General features: G+C 45.8%; 2 protein-coding genes and 1 long non-coding RNA gene across 4 annotated transcripts in view; 2 read left to right on the plus strand and 1 right to left on the minus strand.

Annotated features, from left to right (window-relative positions):
- slc44a1b (solute carrier family 44 member 1b) overlaps positions 1–3,238 on the plus strand; it is a 42,503-nt gene extending 39,265 nt beyond the window's left edge. For both annotated transcript variants that reach the window (XM_079582361.1, XM_079582362.1), the window contains exons 16-17: positions 1,135–1,388; positions 3,108–3,238. In XM_079582361.1, coding sequence (XP_079438487.1) covers positions 1,135–1,158 — 24 coding nt within the window. In that variant the 3' untranslated portion in view covers positions 1,159–1,388; positions 3,108–3,238. The remainder of the gene's footprint in view (positions 1–1,134; positions 1,389–3,107) is intronic.
- LOC306982347 lies at positions 1,816–2,798 on the plus strand. Its single transcript, XR_013794192.1, has 2 exons — positions 1,816–1,944; positions 2,578–2,798. It is a non-coding gene; the product is annotated as an uncharacterized lncRNA (long non-coding RNA).
- Positions 3,239–6,796: 3,558 nt separating the features above from the next.
- LOC306982534 (uncharacterized protein) lies at positions 6,797–9,715 on the minus strand (the record flags this gene model as incomplete). The annotated part of the gene is made up of 4 exons (XM_079582495.1): positions 6,797–6,935; positions 7,071–7,156; positions 9,212–9,574; positions 9,700–9,715. The coding sequence occupies 4 exons, from the start codon at positions 9,713–9,715 to the stop codon at positions 6,843–6,845; spliced, it is 558 nt and encodes a 185-aa protein (XP_079438621.1). The 3' UTR covers positions 6,797–6,842.
- Positions 9,716–10,183: the final 468 nt, after the last annotated feature.

Consider the following 10,183-nt stretch of genomic DNA (forward strand, 5'->3'; position numbering starts at 1 on the left):
GGGCCTGGGAGCTATTTCTTTCTTGTAGGATAATAGAGATGTAAGTTTTATTTTTCTACTTTCAAGGTTTATTTTCATACGAGTTCTTTATGTTTTATTTATTTTGTCCATCTTTTAAGTTTCATCCACTTCAGTCTTTCATCATTATTTATTACGCTGTTCCTTCTGCTGATGCCACTAACATGTATCATCCAATCAGAGATGTATTAACCTCTTAACCCCCGCCTGAACCAAGCGCATGTTCTCCAGTTCAGCTTTACCCAAATCTAAAGGCTTCTCACAGCCTATAGGCCAGAGTAACGCCTCATATGAAGTAGCTATGTTCACCCTTTTGTCAAGAAGCTTCTAGATTTGTGTAAAGCCAAACTGGAGAAAATGTCCTGGGTTGAGGCAGGGGTTAAGGCGAGACACTGCAGGTGAACAGGGAAAAAAACAAATAAATGTAGAGATGTCAATTTGAAACTTTTGCTGAACATTACTGATATAAATATGAGAAAAAATGTATTGCAATTTTTCATTTTATGTTTTCATGTAAAAAAATGAAATGGTGATGGATTGAGACAGATTAAAATGTGAGATGTTTTCAGAGGGGATTTTGGATAAATTGATTAGTTTTCCAATAAACTAATCCCCCCTAAACTCGCTAACCCTAACCTAAGTGAAAAAAATCTGTAAAGCTCAAAATCTGCCTTGTTTTTTATGGTTCAAAGCTGAATAAATCAGGATTAGAATTAGGATAATTAGGCAGTAAAATCTGGGAACACCCTTTGGGAAAGACGGTCTTTGGGTTATTTCCCGGTTACCTCGGCCTCACAGGCGACAGAACGTCATAAAATAAGCATCATGTGGGTGAGTTCTGTCATTATTATATCTGACATGAAAACTACGATGTAAAGGGAGGAAAAAAGATAAAACTCCACTTCGACCACTGCGTGAAACATCAATACTTCCACCTGCCGTGTCTCGCCTTAAGACGTTAGGTCAGTGTTTAGGGCGGGCTCAGGGTGAAGCTGATTGGTTGATACATGTCCTGACGTTTGTATGGAAGTGTGAATGTGTCACTTCCTGTGTAAATGTGTCACTTCCTGTGTAAATGTGTCACTTCCTGTGTAAATGTGTCACTTCCTGTTGCAGGCGCCGGGCTCCAGTTCGGTCTGACAGCGCGGAGGCGACGGTGGAGCGGGACTGTTGTTGTGACAGAGACATTCCGGGAGATTTATTTTGCCCTTTTCGGGGACGGAGCAGGAAAAGCACTGTTTTAATAACGACAATAACCGTAATAACCACGAAATAATGAGCACTTTACGGAGCAGCACACGGACACACCACAGCAGCACGGACAGACCGCCTTTTTACAGACGCACCACCGGAGGGCGCCACGTCCACAGGTGAGGAGCAGGCTGCTTTCAGGCGCCAAGGGAACCTCGGGAAACCCCACCGCTGTAGTTAGGTCTAGAAAAACACCACAGAGGCTTTACTTCCTTAGCCTGACCAATCAGAGCCCAATCAGGTATGACATCACACGCGATAACCGAGCCACTTCCGGGTCCAAACTGAAGAGAGTTCTGTCGATAAAATCAGTGTCATCATGATCGGAGAATAAGGGCTAAAATCAGCCTCAATATCCTGCCGTGAGAAGCAGACTTTAGTGTCCGGCTGAAAAACATCAAATAAAAGACCTTTTGCTAAACTTCATAGCGACCTTTGCCCGATCATCGAGACTGAGCCGGTAAACAAGCTCAGCGAGGGCCAACGAGAGCCGAGCTAATCCTGGTTTACCGTCTGTGGTATCGAAGAGTTCCAAGTGAAGAGAGGCAGAAAAATCCATAAATACAAGTCAAACGTCAAGGAGACACATATCTTATGAACTTTAATATGAACAAAACACGGCACAGTTCATGAAAGTGGGGTTTCCTGAGGTTCTGTGGGTCCATGAAGGCGACAGTGGGAAACAGCAGAGAGCAGCTCCAGCATCTCCTTAGAACAGACTCATGTTTCCTCCTAGAGGAGACACAGCAGAGAGCAGCTCCATCAGCTCTTTAGAACAGACTCATGTTTCCTCCCAGAGGAGACACAGCAGAGAGCAGCTCCTTCAGCTCTTTAGAACAGACTCATGTTTCCTCCCAGAGGAGACACAGCAGAGGAGACACAGCAGAGAGCAGCTCCAGCAGCTCTTTAGAACAGACTCATGTTTCCTCCCAGAGGAGACACAGCAGAGAGCAGCTCCATCAGCTCTTTAGAACAGACTCATGTTTCCTCCTGGAGCAGAGACTCCAGAGGAGACACAGCAGAGAGCAGCTCCATCAGCTCTTTAGAACAGACTCATGTTTCCTCCTGGAGCAGACACAGCAGAGGAGACACAGCAGAGAGCAGCTCCATCAGCTCTTTAGAACAGACTCATGTTTCCTCCTAGAGGAGACACAGCAGAGGAGACACAGCAGAGAGCAGCTCCATCAGCTCTTTAGAACAGACTCATGTTTCCTCCTAGAGGAGACACAGCAGAGGAGACACAGCAGAGGGCAGCTCCATCAGCTCTTTAGAACAGACTCATGTTTCCTCCTAGAGGAGACACAGCAGAGGAGACACAGCAGAGAGCAGCTCCATCAGCTCTTTAGAACAGACTCATGTTTCCTCCTAGAGCAGAGACTCCAGAGGAGACACAGCAGAGAGCAGCTCCATCATCTCTTTAGAACAGACTCATGTTTCCTCCCAGAGCAGAGACTCCAGAGGAGACACAGCAGAGAGAAGCTCCATCATCTCTTTAGAACAGACTCATGTTTCCTCCTGGAGCAGAGACTCCAGAGGAGACACAGCAGAGAGCAGCTCCATCATCTCTTTAGAACAGACTCATGTTTCCTCCTGGAGCAGAGACTCCAGAGGAGACACAGCAGAGAGCAGCTCCATCAGCTCTTTAGAACAGACTCGAGCAATAATAAATATGAAGGGTTTACATATTGGAAAGTCCGCTGTTATCGTGCGCTCCGCTCTCTGCACTGCGATTACAATCGCACCTTTAAAAGACTAGAGTTCAGTTGGAGCTGCTCTGCGTTCCCATTGGCTCAGCCCTAAAGGGGGCGTGGCCCGTGATCATCCTCTTCTTTGAAAAGGGGCGGGGGTTCCTTCATCATGTGACCAGCGACAACAACGAGAAGTCTTCCTGTTTGCGGAGCCCAGCAGGAAGTCCACTGGAAGAGACGAGGAGGAGAGGAAACGAGGAGAGGAGGAGACGAGGAGAGGAGACGAGGAGAGGAGACAAGGAGACGAGGAGATGAGGAGAGGAGACAAGGAGAGGAGACGAGGAGAGGAGACGAGGAGAGGAGAGGAGGAGACGAGGAGACGAGGAGAGGAGGCGAGGACGAAGGGAACGAGACGAGGAGACGAGGAGAGGAGACGAGGAGAAGAGACGAGGAGACGAGGAGACGAGGAGACGAGGAGACGAGGAGACGAGGAGAGGAGACGAGGAGAAGAGACGAGGAGAGGAGACGAGGAGACAAGGAGACGAGGAGAGGAGACGAGGAGACGAGGAGACGAGGAGAGGAGACGAGGAGACGAGGAGACGAGGAGACGAGGAGAGGAGACGAGGAGAGGAAACGAGGAGAGGAAACGAGGAGAGGAGACAAGGAGACAAGGAGACGAGGAGAGGAGACGAGGAGAGGAGACGAGGAGACGAGGAGACGAGGAGACGAGGAGAGGAGACGAGGAGAGGAGACGAGGAGACGAGGAGACGAGGAGACGAGGAGAGGAGACGAGGAGAGGAGACGAGGAGACGAGGAGACGAGGAGACGAGGAGAGGAGACGAGGAGAGGAAACGAGGAGAGGAGACAAGGAGACAAGGAGACGAGGAGAGGAGACGAGGAGACGAGGAGAGGAGACGAGGAGAGAAGGAGATGGGGAAAGGACGCAATTAAATGACAGAACAATTTCAAAATCAAACATCCAACAGAAACAGAGTAAAGATGGAGTCAGAAGGGGACACGTGAACGCTAAAGTACATCATAAAAACAGGGAGTTTGCAGCTGTTTGTGAATCATGTTTAAAAAGGATAAAGATCATGATGAATCGTGAATATCGAGCCGTGGATCATGTATCGACTCTTTTATCTGCATTACTGTGCATTATGGAGTCTGCATCAAAACCATCGATCAGTGTGACTGAATAACGAGACTTACTTCGATGATTACACAACATGTCGATAATACGTTCTTTGGCGCGTGATTGGCCGTAATGGTCGAGTGGCCGCTGTCGTCGGGCAGATTAAGGGCTAAAAACGAAGAAAGAAAAGAACTGTTTCTGGTGGATGATTGATGTTTGGGTAAAAGTGTCTGAGCGGCTGATTGGCTCGCTCTGGTCACATGGCCGCGTCTGTTCCCATCATGCATCTGGGCTGTTCCTGAGCTGTGATGAACCAATCAGAGGGCTCCGTGGGTGTGGACTAACGTTGCACTAAGACGCAGTTTAACTCCAGTTTAACGTAGACGTGACGTAGGTAGGAACTTCGTAGAGCGGCGCCCCCTTCTGGAGGAGTCCGGTTTCACAGCAGCAAAGACACAAACAGAACAGTGTCACAGGCCGGAGAACGGGCGCAGTCTCACTCCTCACCACCAGAGGAGCACTTGCAGCAGCAGCAGGCGCCTCGTTGGCCACGTTCAGACTTTGGGCTGAACTGAAACTCTGAAGACACCGATACCTGATTACACTTGTTCCGTATTCTGTAACTAAAGAAGTCCTCTCCTGAGCACTGGCTGAAGCCTTCAGTACGACGTCATTTTCCAGGTGAAGAAACGAATAAGGTTAGCGTCTTATTAGCCGACTGTTGTAGCATTAGCTGCGCTGTTTAAGGGTCATTCATCTCCCATTTCGTACGTAAAGAGATCCATGTGTTCCAAGCGCAGTTACGGTCGCTGCATTTATGCTTCCACACACTCCTAATGTCCAGCGTGTGTTATTGAAAGCTACCACCAGAGGGCGCTGGAAGTGTGTCAGAAAACGCAAAAAAAAGGAGAAGAAATGTAAACAATATGGCGCAGAAGCGGCGTATGAAGACAGTTAGCAAGTCGGCCAGTCCGGGAGCCTTTTCAGAGTCAGGTAGTGGAGTTGGAGACTCGAGTTACCGCTAGTCACGGAGATGTCCCCAAAACATCTCATGGGGATACGGCGAGTCTCCAGGTACTCGGTGAAACAAACAGGTGCGATTCCAGCGGAGTCTCCAAGAGGTCTTTGGGAGGTGTTTGGGGGGTCAAAGACGAGATTTGGCTTCAACCAAGTACAGATGACTACTCTTTAAACCTTGCCCCATGTCCATGTGGCAAACAAAAATGGAATGTGTTGCAGAGTGAGGCTTGGCCAGACAATACATTTTTGGATTTTAATAGAGAAAAAGATCTTCAAATATAGAAACCCAGAATCTCTCGTCCTCAGCGTTTGTTTGTACGTTTCGCTCTGTAGGAAAAGTCTGGTCCTTTTCAAACTCTGTCGTTTCGTCTTTGGAGCTGCTGTGAAACGGACTCTTCCGGAAAACGTCGCCGAGGTTCAGTTTTGTCCCAATAAAGATTTTGAAAACGTGAAAAAAAACAACAATCAGAGACACGTGGCTCTCCTGCTTCTGATTGGACGGTCGGATCACGCTGTCGCCGGGCGGATCGGGAGCTCGCTGCTTCTGATTGGACGGCGGAGCCTCGCAGTTGCCGGGCGGATCAGGAGCGGGACTTTCATTCTGACGAACTGTTTTTATTAATGACAAATGTTTTTAAGATTTAAGTGAAATAAAAACTGAAAAAATAAATGTTGGACTCTTCATTCTCCGCTGATGCATTAGCCTCAAACATCACAAACTCTGAAGGATCAACGCACATGTTTCCAGATGTTTCCAGATGTTTCCAGATGTTTCCAGATGTTTCCAGATGTTGCTTCTGTCAGAACCTGGTTATAAATCCAGACTTTTGGAGATTTACTGTAGATCAGAATCAGCTTAAGGAGTAAAGACTAGGGAGTAGAGAAAACTAACAGAGACGTCACTCTTTTCTGTGGCTGTTTCTCATGGAATTTTTTTTTTTTTTTTGTCTAAAAAATGAATCAATGCAACAAAAGTAATATTATGAAAGTAGCAGAATCCGCCAAAGCATCGATCGATCTGTCATCTATTTCCTGTTTACATTTGAGTTACCAAAGAGTTTACAGCAAAAAACACAGAAACACCAAAGTAAAACTATTAAAAGTATAAAAACACACATCATAGAAACTCTTCAAACGTTTGGATATTTACACCTGTCCTGTGGCACTTTCACCGTCGGCTGTTCCTGAGTTGGAGGAGAGACTGGGGCTGGTTGTCACGCTCGTTTTCTCAGCCACACTAGGGGGCGCTGTGACTTTATATGGAACATTAAGTTTAACACGTGCTTCTTCCTCCTTTAATGTTTTCAGTCACTTTAACAACGAGGAGGTGATGTCGTTTCAAGAGTTTGACCAATTCTAATATCAGTCAAAAAGCTGTAGATTACAGTTTAGAAAAGGACGACTTTCGAGATCGTCATGTGATTACATGTAAGTTTAATGAATTAAACTTTAGAATCACATATTAATGGCCACAGAACAGAGTTTTCGTTCATCCTGCTCACATCTCTTGTGTCAGACAATGCAACATTACAGGTCACGTTACATGAAGGTCTTGTAACGTAGATTTATTCAAAATGACTGAATAAAAAAAGTAAAATTGCTTCAAAAAGTTGCTCTAGTAACAGAAAAGTGTGGCCTCTGCTCGCTTGTCATGCCCATATTTGGATGTTTAGAGGCGTGTCTGTCATGATTAATCTTCGGTGATGATGTGAGCAGGAGAAGTTTGTCGATCACATCTGGTCGAAGACGACGTCAGTGAGTTCTTCTTCAGCGCGGGCTCTGCGTCTCCTGGCTCTCTGCGCCCTCTCACTCCCCCTGGTGGCCTGAAACAGCACCGCACAAAAGAATTAGGGTTCATTTTTAATCACGATCACTGTTTCCCAACTTGCGGTGCACGGCCCAGTGTGTAACCACGGTAACGAGAAAACAACGAGCGGAGTTAGGACGTGAGCTCGTACCTGACGGAAGAAGAAGAACGGGATGAAGTTCAGCGACAGCAGCAGGAGAAGAACCAGTGCTCGGATGAGGAACTCGGAGTCAGACTCTGGAACACATGGGACAAATGCCACTAAACCGGGACAAACCGGGACATCACACACACTATCCAGAGGGTCAGTAACAGAGTACATTTACTCAAGTACTGTACTTCAGTAGACTTTAAGGATCTAGTAGTATTTGAGCTGGGAACTCGCGCAAATATTTTCACACACAAAATAGAATAGCTCCCAATCATCTTCTGACAGTAAACTGATGTGTCCGTGAGAGAGAACGGCTCTGACAGGGCATAGGCGACCCAGGCAGCCGCCTACGGCGCCATCTGCTGGAGGGGGCGCCTAATTGTGCTTTCATTTTTGAACCCCAGGAGGTCCATGCTCCGCCATCATCAACATCGCCAATTTTTTGAATACAGAGCCTCTGGAAAGTGCTAATATACCTTGAACCTTTGCACATTTTTTGATGTTTACAACCTGTGACAAAGTGGGTTTGTCCCATTATGTGTTTTGGTTACTTTGCTTTGTTTGTCTCATTTGCATAAACACCAGCCGACAATTACCCTCAGATTCATGTATAACTTAATATTTATATCACATTGTCCATTTAAAACTTACTCAGACATTTACCTGAACCACCTGGTGAGAAAGGAAGGGGCGTGGTCTTTGTCGGCCATTTTAAAATCTCAGGCTGGACCATGTGGCCGGAGGAAACCGGTTTAACTTTGCTTCCTCACACAACCATAAACATAAAGATTTTATTTTGAATTGTTTTACTGAAGTAACAGACAACTGTGAAGTGAAAGTGCATAAGTATCATACAGCATGAATGAATACTTTGTGGAACCCCTTTTACTGCAATAATAACAGCAAGTCTTGGGGTCTGACTGTACAAGATTAGCACATGTAGAGACTGACATTTTAGCCCATTCCTCTTTTTTGCATTTGGGCCACTCCGACCACAGCTCTGAGGGCCTGAAAGAACAGCTGTAATTATACTGAGAGTAGATTACACACAGGTGCCTCTATTTAACCGTTAGGCCAAGGAGTGAACATTCTGGAGTCATTAGGAATGTTTTAAAGGCAATTTAATGCACTCAGAAAATGCTGTATGATACTTATGCACGCCCCACTTTTCACTTTTCTATGTTTTGAAAAATAACAGAATCATGTATCATTTCACTTCACAGTTGTCTGTTACTTGTGTGAGAACTTTTTTAGTAAAAAAATCTAAATAAAATCTATATGTTTATGGTTGTAAATGTGACACAATGTGCAAACGTTCAAGGTGTATTAGTACTGTTGAGAGGCTCAGTCCACACCAGTACAGACACGGTCGTCAGATACTCTTCGCATTTCCATTTTACCATTAGACACTGGAATAAACAAATGATGCGAACATGTGCCAACAACAGTCTTTGCAGCTGTAAAACGTTGCTCTCAGCCAAATGAAGAGGACTTCTGTTGGATATTGTCCTTGGTGAGACAGAAGAAAAGTACTCCTTTGATATTTGCACTTGCCCATTTGTACATGTCCTTGGCAGTGAGAATCTGATTCTCAATAGTTGCCTGCAGACTTGCCAAGACCAGTGTTGGTGCCATTTCATCCCGTTCTTTGTGCTGTGGACGTGATGACCCACCAAACCGGCAGACAGTACAGGCTGCAGAAGGAGGAGTTTACATTTTTGAGGTTTTCCGAGATGGACCGTCTTTGTGAAGCCCTTTATCAGATTGACATCCTGCTTCTACTGCAGCAAAGTTAAATCCTATTAAACTAAAATCTAGAATATGAAGACGATCATTCAATGCACTTTTGTACAGCCCCTGACATATTAGGGGGAAAGAATCCGAAAACCAAAAGTGAAAATTCAGAAAGATGCTTTGTGCGTGTGCACGAGAGAAAAACACAGAAATATAAATGAATAAATGAATATTATTATTGTTTGTTTTTCACTTTTCTGGAATATTTTATCCCCAGAACAAGAAACGATCCCAGTCCTCCCATATGATCCCCATTTGATCTCCCGTTCGGGCCCATGTAGTTCTCGGCACCGATCTATAAACTGCTGTGTAGAAGAACTTAATTATGTTCCCCCCGGACCCCTTACCTCCTGGGTGGATGTAGAGGGAGCTGTTGGAGGTGAAGTTGTGGTTGAACACCTGCAGGAGGTAAACACAGGTGTAGTTCCCTTTGTGGGCGGGGCCCACGTCAGTAAACAGGAAGTGGGCGGAGTGATTGACGGCCGGCAGGGTGAGGTTGAGAGTGGGAGAGAGCAGCTGGAAGGAGCCTCCCGGGTACTGAGGCTCCACGGAGCATTTGACCCGGAAATGTGCCCCCATCTGCACCCAGACCCCGCCCTCTCCCGGCGACGCCCACTCACCCTCCTGTGCCCGCGGCCCCCAGAGCTCGCCCTCTGCCCGCGGTGCCCACACCCCCTCAGACACAGACACCTCCGGGACATTCAGCAGATCTGAGGAGACAAAGGGGGAGGTGGTCAGGGAGACGTCCTTATGGTCACGTGACTAAATCGACCAATGGCAGAGACGCCACAATATTCAGCCACATAAGAGTAACGCGAATTTAAAAGGATGTCACTCAAGGATATCGCCATAACCATACTCCAGTAAAAGTAATGAAGTACTTGGTGAAATTCTTGAGTAAAAGTCTGATTTATGTTTCAATTTCATGGAAACAGGACAAAAAAGTAAACATTTGTCCATTAGTCAAAGGAGATGAGAATAGTCGACTCTACTGTTAATTCTAAATAAACTACTGTAGAAATCTAAAAGCTTCTTGAAAAAAGCGTCAAAATAGTGACAAAAAATGAAAAGAAAACAGGGGTGAAAACGCCACAAAACAAACATCACAATGTGACCAGAACAAGCAACACAAATGTGGCAAAAATTAAATAAAAAAGAAAGTGAAAAAACTGACGACAACATGGCAACAACTTAAAGGAACAGATCAGTTAGTTCTAAGCTTTCAAATGAGGCGTTGCTCTGGCCTATAGACTGTAAAGTCCTTTAGAGAAGATTTAGATTTGGGTAAAGCTGAACTGGTGAAAATGTGCTCTGTTAAG

This window comes from Gobius niger, assembly GCF_951799975.1.
Source record: "Gobius niger genome assembly, chromosome: 24".
In the NCBI taxonomy this organism is placed as follows: Eukaryota; Metazoa; Chordata; class Actinopteri; order Gobiiformes; family Gobiidae; genus Gobius; species Gobius niger.